A 17,176-nucleotide genomic window follows, 5' to 3' on the forward strand; every position below is an offset into this window, starting at 1 on the left:
AATAGTAACACTGTGAGACATTTATTTTTGTTTGCAGAATTAAGCATGATTTTAAAACCAGTACAGAAAAATATTAAGTATGCTGGGTAAGAGGTGAGCAAGCTGTTTCAGTATTTGTTTTCTATAATTCAGTTAAGGAGCACAGAAGACAGCATCACTGACTCAAGGATGTAGCTGAAAGATACCCTGGACACTCTACTGGCCTCCAAAGGCATTCAAGGGGTCATCAAATATGTTGGAAACCTTCTGTCCGGATCTTGATTCAGTCACTGTCTGTGAAGATCCACTTTTTGATTTGGTTGTCTTAGTCTGGATACCAGAGGAGAAGATATCATCTTTAAAAATGGGGGGGAAAAAAAAAAGAAAGAGTCACAGAATAGGCAAGAAAATGAGTGCTTTTAAGACATATCTACACAAACCAGCAAAGACTCAAGTCTGATAACAGCATGGGATACCTAAAACCACTAAGAGGAAGCTAAGCCTCTAAGACTCCAGTCCTGACTCTGCTACTAACCAAGTTTTCTGATCACATACAAGTGACAGTTTCTCTCTGAGTATAATTTTCTCAGCTACAAAGCCATGCGTGCACATGCAGGCGAGGAAAAGGAGAGCTACTCTCAAATCCAGCCCACGACCTTACCGTCTGTGACATTACACTTATCTCTACTCTACATTCTTTTCCCTTTGGATTTTAAAAGGAAAAGGCACTAAAAATAAGCAAAGGGAAAAACCCAATCTCAGTCTTTCAGAATAAATACACCAATTTGCAGGATCTCAATGCCAAAAATGCAGTCTTTAGCCTGCTTTAGATGCCTGGCAGGGGGCACAGGGAGGTAAAAGGTAAACTAGACTTCAAGTTAAATTAGACTTCACAGTCAAGCTCTAGGCTCTTCACCGCTATGATATGTATCAAATTTCTTGACATCCATCATAAACAAAACATGGTTTCACCAAAATGACTAGTCGATGTACTTATCCACCTTCAGTCTATCTCAGGAATACAGAGCAGGTCAAAGGAAACCAACAAGGGAACATCTTTCAGGAAAGGGTCAAGACAAAGATAGTAAGAGAAATATCAAGTCACTGAACGGTGATGACTCTCTCTGTCATGTACAGAAAACCAAACTTACCTGTATCATCGTCAAATATAGACTTAGCTTCCACTTTCTTTTTAGACTTTTCTTTTGGTTTTACAGTTAGGTCAGCAAAGATATCAATGTTATCATCGAACAAGTTGGAGTCAAATGTTCTTTCCTTCTCTCTTGTTTTCTGTGAGGGTTTAATTGCTTCTGTAGCAAATATATCATCCTTGTAAGCCAAAAAACAACCAAAACAATGTTTAATCAAGGTTATTTTTTTTCATTACATACATTCATTTCGACAAATTGCACAAGTGCCAACTGCCACGGTATTCTGTAACAGCCACGTGAGCTGCTCCTCTGTCTGGAGAGTACTACTCCAAATCTCTGCCTGGCAAAGTCCTTTTCATTCTTCCAGGTCCCAGCTAAAACACAAGCTGTACAGAGAGCCCTTCTCTGCCAGTGCTACCTGGAGAAGCACCTCCCACACCAATCCACCACTCTGCCCCACTGCCCTGAGTTGTTTCCAGGCACTTAACATAACCTGGAAACATTACTTGTATGCTGCCCTGTCTGATCCAGTTCCCCTCCCTGAGCACTCTGGGGAGCGGAGCATGGGTCTTGATTCATCTTCTGCATCCAGTACCCAGACGCTCAATGAACATCTGCCTAACGACATCCAGTACCCAGACGCTCAATAAACATCTGCCTAACGACATCCAGTATCCAGATGCTCAATGAAAAACATGCCTAATGACATCCAGTATCCAGACGCCCAATAAACATCTGCCTAACGACATCCAGTACCCAGATGCTCAATAAACATCTCCTGAAGAGTATCACTCAAGGCCTGCCTTGTTGTCTGCATTAAATCATCACCTCCTGCCATGGCCTGTTTCCCCCAAGAAACAGATTAAACATCCAAGCTATAGAGATACCACTTTATGTATGCTGACTGCAGTAACATCTGTATAAAAATGATAAAAATCAAGACTTGTGTCAATGGTAATGGCCAAGAACAAAACAGAAAATCACTTCTGAATAAGTCTGAGTTATTTGGTAAGAGAAAGAAAGTGAAAGTCGCTCAGTCATATCAGAGTCTTTGTGACCCCATGGACTGTATAGTCCATGGACTTCTCCAGGCCAGAACACTGGAGTGGGTAGCCATTTCCTTCTCCAGGGGATCTTCCCAACCCAGGGATCGAACCCAGGTCTCCTGCACTGCAGGTGGACTCTTCACTGTCTAAGCCACCAGGGAAGCCCTAATAAGGTAACCTAGTGAGAGAACCTGCGTATAATTACTAAGCAAGCAGATACTGAGCAGCAACAAAGCAGCTTTAATGTACCCCATGGTTCAAATGAGCCAACCGCATATCTTCCTTAACAAGGAACCAGGCACAAACGTATTTTTATGTCCTATTACCTCAAATATATCTTGTGCCTTTGAGATAACATCCTGTTGACTGTTGGATTTTGACCCATTCTTCGTGCCTCTCTGGTCTGTAAACAGATCATCCTCATCTTCCAGGAGAGGGAAAGGATTTGTCTTCTTTGCTGGTTTTGGTTTCACAGACTGAAAGAGATCATCGTCACTGCCCGCCTCACCGAGAGCAGGGAACATGGAGCGTCTGTCTTTACTTCCCTCCCCCAGGCTGGCCAGGCTGCCGGCTGCCTTCGCCTTGGTTTTTCTTCTTCCTGAGGACTGAGATGCAATGCCCTTGGAAAAGATATCTGCAGAATCAAACAGATCATCCTCAAGAGGCTGACCCACAGATTTCACAAACGGGCCACTGTTCATTCCAGGCACAGGACCACCTGCCCACGTTGGAGTGGCAGCTGCCACTGCTTCTTCAGGGGTGTCTGCTCCACCAACTGCCCTCAGCGGTGGCTGACGACCATCTGGTGATGTGGTACCATCTGTCAACTGTGCCACAAATCCCATGGGGGAACCCGTATCCTCGGCCTCAGTGGACTCCTGGGCAGCCAGCTGCCGGGCGGCACGCGTCTGTGGTCTGCGCTTCCCTCTCACTTTGACCCGGGTCTGCAATGGCAAGAACCACATGGTGACCTGATGGTTTTTTAAAAGGTGCTCCAAGCTAACCTAGCAAATGGCCAACAACTCAAAATACTGTAAGGTTGTCTGGTCCATTTCAATTAAGATACTATTTAATATACAGACAAGGTTATTTGTGCAAGATTTCCAAAGGCATTTAACAGCTCCTACTACTCCAAGACTAAGTCATTCTTAATCCTTTAGCACCCCCCATTTTTTAGTCTTTTAAGGACAGTTTTTGTTCAATTTGACAAAGGCTTCCCTTACCTAGAGGCCACACTACTCTGTGTCCCACAGAGCTCCCTGGGCCCTACTCTGCCCTAGTTTAAATGCAGGTATCTTTCAAAACAAGAAAGAATCAGGGGGATTCTGGCAATAAGCTTTCTTGGGGCTAATCAAAAATCAGGCTCCAGAAACAGGGATCTAAGACAATGAAGAAAGAGAGGGGCTCTTTTCTTCCAGTCAACAAACACGAAATCCAATTTTAAATATTTCACATTAAAAAAAAAAAAAGTGGCCTGGGAATCAGAACTTTCAATATAACCTCAAAATACGCATCACTTATTAGTAATAACCTGGTATTTATAATACTTTTCCAAAACACACTGTCAAGTAGCTTTAAAACAGGCACTTGCTACTTTAGGCAAAGTACTCAATGGGGTTTGCCTATTTCAAGGAAATTTCATAAACTATCTCAAGAAGTAGTCCATTTAAACTTAACAAGAACATCAGAAAAGCTAACACAGAAATACAACAAAACCAGGGATGTCTTTTTTTTTGTAAGGAAAACAGTTTTGAAAATACTTAAAAGGCATGTATTTGCAGGGTCATCCTATGTACTATCGCTTCCTCAGAGCGCAGCTAAGACATCTTAGAGAGGGAAGACCGGATAGAAAAAAGAGAACTGAACTAAAAGCAAAACCCCAAAGAGTCCACGGTCTTGTGCAACAGTGTGGCATGCGGGGTCTCGGGCAGGGAGCCCAGGACCAGGAGCAGGAGGGGAACTATGCCAGCAGCCGTGCCGTCTGTGCAGAGCTGTCACTGAGCAAAGAGACTGCTGACACAGAAGGCGGCGTGAAGGGACAGCGGCTGCGCATTGGGGCACACGTGTTCAGGGAATGGTGCCCGGGGGCTCGATTTAGGCTGGCAGTGCGAGGGGACTAGTGGGAGCTGGAAGCTTCAGTTAGCACAGACTGTAAATGGCTTTAATACTAAACCATGGAGCCTGAACGTTCTCTTTTGAGCATAAGGAGGCAGCAGAGGAAGTTCACAGTGAGGATATGATCCGCTCGGTGTCTAGAAGGTCTCCAGGGGCAGCTGGGAGCTAGTGTGCTAGCCACTGAGTTAGAACATAAACATAACAAACGTGGGTGGTAAAAGAATGGACACAGAACTAGGGGGGTGGAAGGGAGGCGAGGAGGCTGAAGGAAAGAAGAGGCGCCTCCTTCAAATGAGGAATCGGGGTCAGCAGATCCTGTGTAACGACGAACTCAGAAGAAACATACAAATTGTTCTGGTTTGTTTTTCTTTTAAAAAAAAAAGGCAGGCAAGCAAGCAAAAGAGGTTTCATCACCTTGTTTGCGCAGTGTAAGGTATCTGCCTGAGCGGGAAGGTCGAAACTCACACCAGCCTCCCCACTCCCAGGAGTGGGCACACTTTCCAGACTCTGCATCCTCCCAGGTTCAGACGAAGGAACACCAGATTCTGGCAAAACAGACTTCACTCCAGAGATCTGGGGAGCTGCTGGAGGCAGCATGGCTGCTGGGTTGATCGCTAAATTGGCCTAAAAAAAAAAGAAAGGAAGCTGACTCTGTATTGTTTTCTTAAACACAACTGTCAGTTGTTACTGTGACACATGACAAAAGACTTGGTGTACATGATGTATAACATGAGAGGAGAAAGAGAAATGCAGGGAAATCTCCTGATCCACTCGTAAGAGCTGAGATGGAGGGCTATCACCTGTGCCCATCACAGGGCCTGAAGAGCTGTTACAGCCCCAGCACACAGGAGGGTGGGGAAGAGATGAGAAGACACCCGGCAGCAGCTGACAGAAAGGAAAACCCAAAAAAGTGTAGAGATGCCACAAGGCAGGCAACGAAGATTCCAGACATGTTATAATTACTTGTATTTTCCAGATCCGAGGGGATGGCTCTTTGGTTTTAAGTGGAGCGGGACCTGGTGAGTCCTGCGTGAAATTACATTCAGTTAAAAATCCACTGGGGAAAGAGAGAAGTGTCTCTTGGATCACATATATCTCTGAAAGTAAATTTGTGATGGAACAAAGCTATCAGCTTCTATAATTCTACAACGGAAATGGCATTTGACTCTTTCTTGGACCCTCAGAACATTTCACTAACATTACTTCATTTGTGCTTCCTTATCCGTCTGTCAGTGGAAGGCTGTAAGACCATACATACATGGAGTTAAGGGAGAGAAAGGTCATGAATCCGACTCCTAAGAATTACAGTGTTCAGAGCACCAGCTGGAAACACTATCACGCTGGTTATCTCACACAGCCAACATCAGCGCGCACAGGGATTCACCCACAGCTTAAAGCACTGGAAGCGAAAGCAGCCGAGACTTGAGTTACTGGGGACGTGCGAGTCCCGCAGCTTCATCCCCACAGCTCAGAGCGCGGAGGCCTCAGTGGCGCACCCCGGGACGGCTGTAAGCCAGGGCTGAGACACACGGTCCAGTCCTGCTCTGCTCTCGACGGAGCGCCACAGAGAGGACTGCCGAGAGGCCGGACAGCAGCAAGCTCAGAAGAGCCACACAGAGAGGGAACCGAGAGACTGGGTGCAATCGATGTTCCGTTCGAACGAAGTCCTACTCCAAGGTAGCCCAAAGGGAGAAAGGAGGCTCTAGTGGGAAGGAAACGTTCATTTTATCTTCACTCTACCTTGGAATCGAGCCTGCAGGCGCTCCAAAAATACTAATGGTAAGCACAGATTCATGGAAACACCGTGCAGGGAGGAGAGGAGAGAGAAGCAGGGCTGGGGAAGCAGTCCTAGTCGCTATTTCTTCTTAATTAAGAGAACTCTGAATGACCCTGGGGCGGCATGATGGAGTTACTCTGTGTTATAGGCAAACAGGGGAGGGAAGTCCTTCAAGAGGTCAGCTCTAACCTGAGATGTTTCCGATTTCCATATGTCTTTTTCTTTGATACCCTGAGTGGATTCAGGATGCTTCTGGTTCTTGACAGAGGAAAAGACAGAGTTGTCTTTTTTCACTACCTTCTTCTTTTCTGGGATCTTCAAAAACAAAGAATACCCAAAGTCTGTCGAGTATCCTAAGACATTTTAAGGAAAAGTCATAATGCAAAAAAAAAAAAAAAAGGCTTCTGAGTCTTTAAAGTCATTTCTCAAATAAGGGTTGAACAAACAAATACAAAGGCAGCATTTCAGAAATAGCTTCCTAAAGACTGTGACTTTGCTGGCACCCTCTATGGTGAAGAGCAAACAAGAGTCCTCAGAAAAGCTACTGCGCAAGCGGGGGCGGGGCGGGGGGAAATGACGACACAGGTTAACACTCAGATTTGTAACTTTGCAGCTGAAAGGCATGAATATTCAGTCATCGTATCAAATGCAGTGGTCTTTCAATGAACAACTTTAAAATCACACAAGATTTGTAATAGAGTAAGAAAACCTGGTGAGTTATCACTTTAATGCTGGTTAACTAGGAAACATGAGATGGGGGCAACATGAACACCCTCGTCAGCACATTATTTGCTGTTCATTTACTTATGAGTATCTTCCTTAACTGTATAATTGGACAATTCATTTCCTTTCCCAGAAGTTTCCCCACATGCCACAGTATTGAGAACAAAAGGCTGGTACCGAAGGCTGCGACTTGGCAGAGCCGAAGAGATCGTCGTCTTCGTCGTCTCCAAACAGGCTCCCCACACTGGGCTCGAACAACTAGAACGGACAAAACTCAAATTCAACATCCAGAACAAATCAGTTTACAGAGTCAGGTGAGCCGCAGAAGTGACGTTTAATACAATAACACAGCTATGTTGTGGAGAACCACTTGGAACTGACCCTGGATTTTTTGGTGCCAGAGAAAAGGTCAACATCTGGGTCGTTGTCCTTTTGGAGCTTGTGACTAAAAAGGAGCTCTTCATCCTGAAAGACACCTGTGCTCTTGGGGCGGGTACCAGGATCAGGACTCTAGGAAAGAGGGAAGGTCATGTACAGACTCCCAGGGATTTATCCAAGGGAATAACACAGATGTAAAGATTAGACAACAAAGATGTCCCCTGCGGCTCTGCTTATAGTGTCCAGAGGTTGGACACAAGCTGAGTGTCCATCACGAAGGGAACGACACATTCACAGAACAGAACCCTCAGGAGATACCAGAAACAGCGGAGAATATATTTATAAAAACAGATGAAGCATACATAATCTGGGAAGATGATCTTCCAACCTTTGTGTGGTATCTGAATTGTTATTTAACATCAATCTTTAGTTCTATACTGAGGAACATTTTAGGAATGAAAATATAAAATTAAACAAGTTCTTTCTATCTCATTCCCAAAGGGAAGAAGAGACAGCAGGTGATTTAGTATCAGAAAGTCACAGGTGGTCAAGCACATTTACCTAACTTCTGCTTACCAGCATCTTAGGCCAAATACTGGGCACAGGTGGACCCGCCAACCTTCCACTTTGTCCATCCACATTCCACCTCATTACCTTCAGATTCCAACAAGTTCTCTCTGTTTGCTAGGGTATCTGACATTTCCAAATTACTACTCACATTACTTGGTTTGATACTGTAATGCCCCAGACCTCACATTCTAAAATTCTTCCCTTCATTCTTTAGTATCACAAACACAGATAGAAACAAACAAAAACACTCATTTCTGACAAAATGTGTCTCATTAAAATTAACTAATGATTACTGATTACACATAAAAGTTAGTGTAACAGCTACTAACACTAAGTTTCATATCTGAAATTTACACACAAAATCGTACAAAGTGAGAGAGGGGAAGAAAATACAGCACATTATTACATCTACTGTGTGCAGCTCTCGTTTATAAACGAGGCTATCCTACTAGTATAATGAAAAATTCACCAAACATTTGTTGTTGGGCTATATCCTCAGTTTGATTTACAAGAAGTCCCGGCAATCTATGGCCCATCGCCATAGGTTTTCTTTTTTTTAACACCTCTGTTGAGATAAAATTCACCTACTTAAAGTGTGTAATTCAATGGTTTATAGTATATTCACAGAGTTGTGCAAATACCACCACAATCTAAGTTTAGAACATTCTCACCATCCGAAAAAGCACCTCCAGACCTACCAGCACTCAACTCTCCATCTCTGTCCACTTCTTTCCCCAGATGCAGGAACCACTCATGTAACACTTTTCATCACAATGGATCTGCCCATTCAGGACATTTCAAATAAATGAATTCATGTAATAGTGTGGTTTTTTTTGCCCCCCCCCCCCCCCGGCTTCTTCATTCAACATGTTTTCAAGGCTCATCTGTGTTGTAGCATGTGTTAATAATTTACTCTACTGCCAGAGAACATTCTCTCGTACAGCTGTAACACATTGTGTCTACCCATTCATCAGCTGATGGACAGTTGAGCTGTTTCCATCTTTTGGCCATTATGAATAATACCTGTTAGGAACGTTACACTCAAGTTTTTGCATGAACATATGTTTTCACTTCTCTTGGATATACACCTTGGAGTGGAACTGCTAGGTCACATGGTAACTCTTGCTATTCAAAAATCTGAGGAAGCACCAAACGGATGTCTGAAGTGGCAGCACCATTTCACCTCCCCATGAGCAGTGAATGAGGGCACCCGCTTCTCCACATCCTCACCAGCATCTGGCCATCAAAGAAGTCAGCAACAGTGAGGCTGAGCACGTGAAGAAACTGGAGTCCTGCATGATCCAGCAACTCACGTCACGGAACTGACACTGAAATGAGACACCATCATCCTTCTGAAGGCTTGACCTTCAGAGCCTTGGCTCACCTTTCCTACTTCCTTTTTCAGAGCCTGGAAGCTGCTTTGATCTTCTGGTTTATCCTCTTCCTCATCAAATAAGCTAAGAACCGTTTTGGTTCTACTTTTAGGCCCTTTGTCCAATGGGGACGATGAGGAAAACAAATCAGAGTTCTTGGCTGTTTCCTGAGTAGGTGCATTCAAAGATCCTTCCTGAAAACGGAAACAGTAAGGTAAGGGGAAAAGCGAGTAACATCTGGAAACACAAACACTATGGTGGGGCCTACCCAGCTCCTCACTAATTCAGTTACTAGCACGTCTGCTTGTTTCCGGGCACGGCAGCTAGTCACACTTACTCCTAGGTGACAAAACACTCGGGCCAATTCTTGAGTCACTCTAGTGGAGAGTCTAGAACAGATAATTCGCAATCAAGGACGATTTTTCCAATCAAAGATTGTTTTTCCAAAAAGAGATGACTTTTTATACATATAGTTTAAAACCTGTATGTGTAACTCCATCCAACCAAGATACACTATCAGTTATAACCCTGAGTCACACAGCTTGCTCATGTGCTAGAAATGACTTCAAAGTCACAGATGGAACACAAAAGCCAATCACTGTGAACGGATCATGTGTCCCTAATAACGAACACACAACTCCAAGGGTGGAATCTAACTGGTGGAACTGGACTCTAATAACTAACACATAACTCCAAGGGCGGAATCTAACTGGTGGAACTGGACGCTTAAATTACAGAAAGCTTTTACTATACTGCGCAACTAAAATAATCGTAAACTGCAGCATTTATTCATTCAACAAGCACCATGTTCCAGGCAAGATACCACTGATTAGAACAACCACTGTTCCTGTATGAACTGCCAAGAAAAAAACAGGAACAGCTTCTAATTAAGCATGCCATCAATTGTGAGGTGCATCCTAATTTCACAATGGTTAAACTGAAGAAAATATGCTCCTTTAAATAAAGCAGGTGAGTCTGAACGTGGCTACTTGGTGCAAGGCACTGCACCAAGCACTCTCACAGACGCCACGGATGGCACAACGGGCGTGGCCCCAATCCTCCAGGCGCTTAGCTTCAAGCAGGGGAGGCAGCACTGCGACAGCAGCTGGAATTCAGGGGAAAGTGGGCGGCAGCACCGCAGAAAAGGCCACATGGAGATGATGGGGAGAGAATGCTGCGCGACTCAGATACAGAGAGAACGCTCGCATCACAGCCGCCCCAAGGAGCCGCAACGGGAAAAGCGTTTGTGACATTTCTTCACGTAGGTCCTAGAGGAGAGCTGACTGCACACAGTAGAGAAGAGTTACCAGTGAGACAAAAGGGAGAGACTGAGCGAACTGCCGATTCCCAGAGGCGGCCAGCAGTCTTATTCACAGGCCTCCCGTAAGAGAGGACAGACATCCCAGGAGACGAAAGCGAATGTGGAAGAAACAATTCACTTCACTCTGTAACTCACAGGCAATAGCATCAAAGACTGGTCAATGAAAATGAAAATTTTCTTAAAAGCTGTCACAGTAAATGTGATATCCTGGAGAAAAAGGGGGTGTATCAGGTTAAAAACTAAAGAAATCTGAATAAAGTATGGATTTAAGATTTTTTTTAAAAAAGCTGTCACTATAATTCAAGTACAAGTGGAAACTCAAAGAAAGCAAGGGGAAACGGACTACAGAGAACCGGAAAGAACAATGTGCAGAGAGAAAACCGAAAGGAAGAGCGAGCCGAGACAGAGAAAGGCAAACGGCACTGACACACTGACACAAATCGGGACACGCGCGTCTCGGTGTGCACACACGTGCCTAGGAAAGAGCGCAGAGGCGCGCGCGGCGCCGAGACCTCGGGGAAGGGGAGATCAGGCATCTCCTTCTCCGGGCTTTCAGTGTTCTCAGAATTTGCAACAACTGAGTCATCATTTTCTGTGGCAGGAAAATGTAAGGGTAAGCGCGTACATGTACAGGTTTTACAAGAACATCTGAGAGACAAAAACCACAGATGATGCAAGAAAAAAAAGAGTCCACCTTTCCTGGCTCCTTGACCACAGTTCTCCCCAATTCTGAGGTCCCCTTGGCACTCTCAGCCTTCTTAGCTGCAGGTTTCACTCCAGACTGCGCCGCCTTTTCTTCTTCATCACTGAACAGCAAAGGCGGTACTTCAGGGACAGTCTCTTTTTTCTGTCAAAAGAGGAGGAAATGACATCCTCAAAAACAAGCCAAAGGAAAGGGGCTTCCCTGGCTGTCCAGCGGTTAGGACCCTGGGCCTCCACGCAGGGGGCACAGCTCCGAACCCTGGCCAGGGAGCCAAGACCCTGCATGACTCTTGGTGTGGCTGAAAACAAAGAGAGCGTGCCTGACAAGCATGGCCACGCACAGAAGGCGGCAAACGTGCGCTCCTCTTCAGGGTTCCTAGCTGAACGCTGGGGGCAGGAGAGACAGGACAGGAGAGTAAAGGGGCGCGGACAGGGAGGAGCAGGCCCTACCACGGTCTCACACTGCAGGCAGTTTCTGCCGCCAGAGTCTAGCTGACGCCTGTGTCTGTTAACCCCTTGCACGCGCCATCAAGTAGACTGTAACCTCTGCTACCAGACGATCATCAGTCTCTCCTCTCTGCCTCCCTCCCTCCCTCCCTACACATTTCAGTAATGTCATCACCCAGAGCCGACTTGCTAAAACAAAACACCCACCAGGTTACTCCGTTTCCCATCCCAAACGTGCACAGGTTTCTATTAATCAAACCCTAAACATCCCATCAACAGACTCCTCTTCAGACCCGCATCTACCCGCACCTCCTCAACCCTCACTCTTCCCGACACCTACTGTAAACTTCCACGCCTGATCCCCAGTCTGGAGATGCAAATCCTCTTCATCGTTCCAGCAAGGCTCAGCTCAGGTGTCACCCATAACGGTTTCCCGTTCTCTTTGGTAAGTTACCAGTTGCTTCGCTGATAAGAATATTTATGTCTAACCCTAGCCTTTACTGCTTTCCTGACTTACCCTGAGAGCTGTCATGCATCTTTATCCATTCGTTTGAAAGGATCACGCAGTTACGTGTCTCTAGCTAGTCACAGTGTTTTATACCAAGTAAGGGCTCGGCACAAATACTACCATAATGCCACCATCCTCTCATCCCTTAATACTCCTTTTGACATAATTAACATGAAGACTTGCTAATTTTTTAGCTCAAGTGATCATGGTAGTAATGCCACTTATGCGTAATTGCTGAAAGCTATTTAGACTAGCTAGGCACTAATTAACGGACTTTTCTTATCACATGCTATTACCGATTTTTGAAAAAAACTTTAATGTTGATTTTAAAAAAAACACAAAATTTACCATCTTAATCATTTCTAAGTGGAGAGTTCAGCACTATTAAGTATATCCACATTATTGGAAAACCAACCTCTAGAATTTTTTCACCTGCCAAAACCAACTCTCTCCCCACTAAACGACTCCCCATTCCCCTCTCCACCACGCTCCAGGCCCTGGTAACCACCGTTCTACTCTCTCCATGGATCTGACCACCCTAAGTACCCCATGTAAGAACGATCATACAGCATTTGTCTTTTTGTGACTGATTTCACTCAGCACTGTGTCCTCAAGCTTCATCCATGTTGCAGCCTGTGTCAGAATTTCCTTTCCTTTTCACTTATTTACTATTAATAATAATAGTGAATAATTATAATACAGGACCAAACCATTAGTACTTGAAACTTGCTCTTATAAGGGATAACCTGTACATTAACTGGCCTGGCCTAGCGTTCGCAGAATTCCATGCCACTGGGACTAAGCCCAGGAGTTCCCCCAGTGGGGGGCAACCGTGCTGTTCCCTGGTCTCCCCTGAGACTCGGACGCCTACAACTCACACTGAAGGGCTGTGTGATGCTTTTCTCCAGGCTTTGCACGTGTACTTCACCTGTAAAATACCATTATCAGAAGATCTCTGCTGCTGCTGCTAGATCGCTTCAGTCATGCCCGACTCTGTGCAAGCCCACAGACAGCAGCCCACCCAAGGCTCTGCCATCCCTGGGATTCTCCAGGCAAGAACACTGGAGTGGGCTGCCATTTCCTTCTCCAATGCACGAAAGTGAAACGTGAAAGTGAAGTTGCTCAGTCGCGACCCCATGGACTGCAGCCCACCAGGCTCCTCCATCCATGGGATTTTCCAGGCAAAAGTACTGGAGTGGGGTGCCATCGCCTTCTCCATCAGAAGATCTCTAAAGTCAGGCAAAGGAGTTTTCCCACAAGACTCAGGCTCCAAGGTTCGGTTTTAGGACCTCACTGAGGGAACGTCAGTATTCACGTAGCGTCATCTCAAGGATGCTTCCTGGGCTAAGAGGTTAGGGATACCGTGGCTGCAGGAGCAGCAGATGCGGGAGGAGAGCCGAGCAGAGAGCTTCCGCTGCCACCGTCGTCCTCAAACAGCAGTGACGCTCTCTGGGCCTTCTTCTGGCTGTACAAACAGAGTCCAGTTGGAGGCAAATGTGATTTTACAAATACAATATTCTTTCCAGGCCATACCTACAGGAACCCACCTACCACCAAGTCAATCGCTGACCTTACACAGGTGCATTTCTATCCAAATGACAAACTTAAGTAACTTGGACAAAACTTCACGTTCTTTAGGGTATCCCAGGGGAAAAAGCAAACAAATTACACTTAAACCCCTAACAAACTTAGGAAATAACAGTATTTCAAGGTTTAAAAAAAAAAAAGAGAGAGAGTGCTTCCCTGGCAGCCTAGCGGTTAAGCCTCCACGCTTCCAATGCAGGGAGCGTGGGTTCCATCCCTGGCTGGGAAATGAAGATCCCATAAGACATGCAGAGATAAGCAGAAGAAATCAGGTAAGAACCTATGAAGAAAAACACTTCACAGTGCCAAAGGGGAACACTGTGCAAGTGGAAACCACAGACCTTCTCGCTGGCACCATCACCAGGTGATGGAGGGTCAGCGGGGCACCCCCAGAAACTGACATCTTGCTCACCAAACACCTTCACCTGTCACCAGACACGGACAAAATGGTTTCTTACAAGGACTCTCTCACCTGTCCTTGGCAACAGCAAACAGGTCATCCTCGTCATCCTCCTCAAAGAGGCTGGTCTTCTTCACGGCCTTAACCTCCTGGTGGGTGGTCTCAGGGTCTCTAAGATCTCCTTTAGACTTGTCAGATGTCGAGTTGGTCTGAGAGTCAGTAATATGCCACTGGTCCTTAAAAGATAAAATACGTGTTAAACTCCTCTGGCAACTCAGGTTAAGAAACCGGGAAAATAAAATAAAATCCCTGTTGGGTAAACCAAGCCGTATGTACACTAAGGGTGCCACTTCTGAGGCAAGTTCACGTACGAGGCTTTTCTCTGAACTCAAGTCTAGACAGCGAGGCCCACTACGCTCACAGGCCTGCTGGCGTCTCCCTCCATCACTGCCTACCACACTCTCTCTCTCTTTCTCTGCGTTAGGATAAGAGATCTTCTCTATTTTAGAGATCAAAATTAATAACGAAGGGAAATGAGAAGGAACAAGAATGTTTAAAAAAAAAGTCAAGAACTCTCAACTTTAGAGGAGAATGATATTTGAATTAAAAAATTTTTTAATTCCAAAGTAAGCTGGGGGAAAAAACGCATAAAAAGCTCATGCAGGGGATTTCCCTGAGATTTAAGACTCCAGACTCCCAACACAGAGAGCCCGGGTTTGATCCCTGGTCAGGGAGCTAGACCCCACGTGCTGCAACTGAGAATCTGCAAGCTGTAACTAAAGATCCCACACGCTCAACTAAGACCCGACTCAGCCAAACTAAAAGGGAAAAAAAAGCTCACACAATGTAAATAAGACACAACGAAGTCTGCAAGTGATCCTTATCACAGAATTCTGAATCTGGCCTTCCGAAAGCATTTAAGGAAACCCCACCTGGCTATGCTCACCCCTTCAAATCAAGGATCTCCTGAGCACTTGCTGAAGTGGTCCTTTGGTCTCTGGAGTTTAGAGCTTTACAAATCCAAGTGGGTTTTGTAAAGCAGCAGCTGCTGTTATATAGAGTCTCAGGTTCTACCCCCAGACCTTTCAAATCAGAATCTGCCTTTGTTAACAGTATACCCAGTGACTTCTTCACAAGTTACAGTTTGAGAAGTACTTCCCTAAAGAAGTCAGACTCAACACTGACCACAAGCCAGAACCCCCAAATGAGCTTCAGAAAACTCCACTGACGGGTCATCCCCCAGTTAATTCAGAACCCCGGGGGTGGAATCCGGGACCAGTCCTCTCTCAGGTTCCACGTGACCTCAACGGCAGCCAACGTCAAGCTGCTTTTCTATAATGGAAGCCTGTTCATCTTTCCTCTGCAGGTACTATTGCTCCCTACTTTAGCTGGTATTCTTATTTTCCCTGAACTGCAATAATATGATAAATAATTCTAATGGTGGTTGGCCATTACTACGGGAGAACCACCCACCAACAATGCTAGGAAGAATTAACACAAAAGGAAAATCCATCACCGTTCACAGGTTTGAGTAGAAAAAGCAAATTATGTTGTATCATTTTAAGTTTCTTTCAATAAAAAACTGAACATGTCTATGATTTATATATCTGTATCTTACCCTCAAAACTTAACAACGTTAAAACAGTAATTATTATGAAATAAGACTCTTAATGCTCACAGTTTTTATTATGATTATACTTAGTCTTTTTCTACACAGCTAAATCTGAACAGCTGCTAAACTGTATTCTCCACTGGCTCCAACAATATATATAATCCAGATACCAAATGGCAATCCTGTGAAGACTCTTACAGAAAGGGAGTGAAACCAGCATAAGCCACACCTGCCTTGTCGAGCTATAGTCCTTGATCAATGAAACACAGCGATCATTTAACAAAGTGGAATAAGCCCTAATTCATTTGGATAAGTATATATTATAAATTTGAGGACCATACTCACTTTATGCCCAAGCATTTTGAAAAGATTAACCTTACATTAATATACTGTAATAAATATCTTTCTTCAAGAATAGAATGACAGTTTTGTGAATATAGTCCTTAGTGGCCAGACTTCACTAGATCTACACTAGGGAGAAGATGATGTTTAGGACAGCCATAACTCTTAAATCCATCAAACCATCCCCTACTCCTCACCAGGAGATAAATTTCCACCCACCTCCTCATCACTGCTGAACAGTAAGGCAGATGCTTTCTTTTTGGGAGGCTCAGAGGGCTTTGCTTTCTTTTGGCTCTGAGTCAGTAGAGCCGATGTCTGCTTCTTAGCAGCTGGAGTATCAAAAAGATTATCCTAGAAAAAAAAGGGGGCAGAAGAGTATGACAACTTTGAACACATAAAACAGAAAACTAGATATTCTCGTGTTAAATCATGAGAGAGTAAGTCTCCAGTCAAGTGAAAAAAATATCCATAACGTTTTTGGGGGGAAGAAATCAGGCGGTGCTAGGAAGTGGCACCTCTCTCTTCTGTATGACCCTTCAGCAACAGCTCACCGTCTTCCCTAACTGTCTTCAGTCACAGACGTGGGACAGGACTCAAAGGCAGAACACTCAGGTGGGAGCACAAGGCGGGCAACAAGAAGACAAGCCACAGAAACAGTGGGGAGCTTGGCTCCGTCTGGCCCTCCTGGGGGGCCTTCTACGCCCACCGGGAGGGCCCAAAGCCTACAGACGGCGTGAGAACAGTACAGCCCCTGCCGCAGCCAGCAACCTGCGCCTTTCTATGGATCACAGACCAGAGCAAAGAATAAAAAGAAGGAAACGGGAAGCTTTCTCTACTCTCTCACATTTATGAAAGACACATTCCTGGGGAAGAGAGAACAAAACCATCAAAGGGCCTGAGCCCAGGTCAGACAGGAGAACACTCTTAACAATATACTACAACAGGTGAATGGTCCTAAGTGTAAAGATTAGATAGAGGGAGCCTTTACGGAACTCGTGGAAAGGCAGGAAAGGCCGTGAGTATGAACTGGCACTCACTGGGGACACCCGAGACAGAGCTGACATCTGCCGTGCACGAGCTATGTGCCAGGCACGGTGCCAAGGGCTGTGCGCTAGCTGTTGCAACCGTCACAGTGAGGTACGAACTAT

At 45.1% G+C, this 17,176-nt stretch overlaps 1 protein-coding gene across 3 annotated transcripts in view; it reads right to left on the minus strand.

The window, feature by feature from the left end:
- Positions 1-17,176, minus strand: part of LOC102191770 (WASH complex subunit FAM21) — a 45,553-nt gene continuing 28,377 nt past the window's right edge. For 2 of the 3 annotated variants that reach the window (XM_018042322.1, XM_018042324.1), the window contains 13 exons: positions 16,248-16,379; positions 14,147-14,310; positions 13,453-13,555; positions 11,128-11,280; positions 9,124-9,306; positions 7,173-7,301; positions 6,969-7,049; positions 6,258-6,383; positions 5,255-5,317; positions 4,706-4,915; positions 2,503-3,120; positions 1,131-1,308; positions 1-335 (listed from right to left, as the gene is read on the minus strand). In XM_018042322.1, coding sequence (XP_017897811.1) covers positions 196-335; positions 1,131-1,308; positions 2,503-3,120; positions 4,706-4,915; positions 5,255-5,317; positions 6,258-6,383; positions 6,969-7,049; positions 7,173-7,301; positions 9,124-9,306; positions 11,128-11,280; positions 13,453-13,555; positions 14,147-14,310; positions 16,248-16,379 — 2,280 coding nt within the window. In that variant the 3' untranslated portion in view covers positions 1-195. The remainder of the gene's footprint in view (positions 336-1,130; positions 1,309-2,502; positions 3,121-4,705; positions 4,916-5,254; positions 5,318-6,257; positions 6,384-6,968; positions 7,050-7,172; positions 7,302-9,123; positions 9,307-11,127; positions 11,281-13,452; positions 13,556-14,146; positions 14,311-16,247; positions 16,380-17,176) is intronic. The other variant, XM_018042323.1, reaches the window with a different exon arrangement.

The sequence above is a fragment of the Capra hircus genome, chromosome 28 (genome assembly GCF_001704415.2).
Source record: "Capra hircus breed San Clemente chromosome 28, ASM170441v1, whole genome shotgun sequence".
In the NCBI taxonomy this organism is placed as follows: Eukaryota; Metazoa; Chordata; class Mammalia; order Artiodactyla; family Bovidae; genus Capra; species Capra hircus.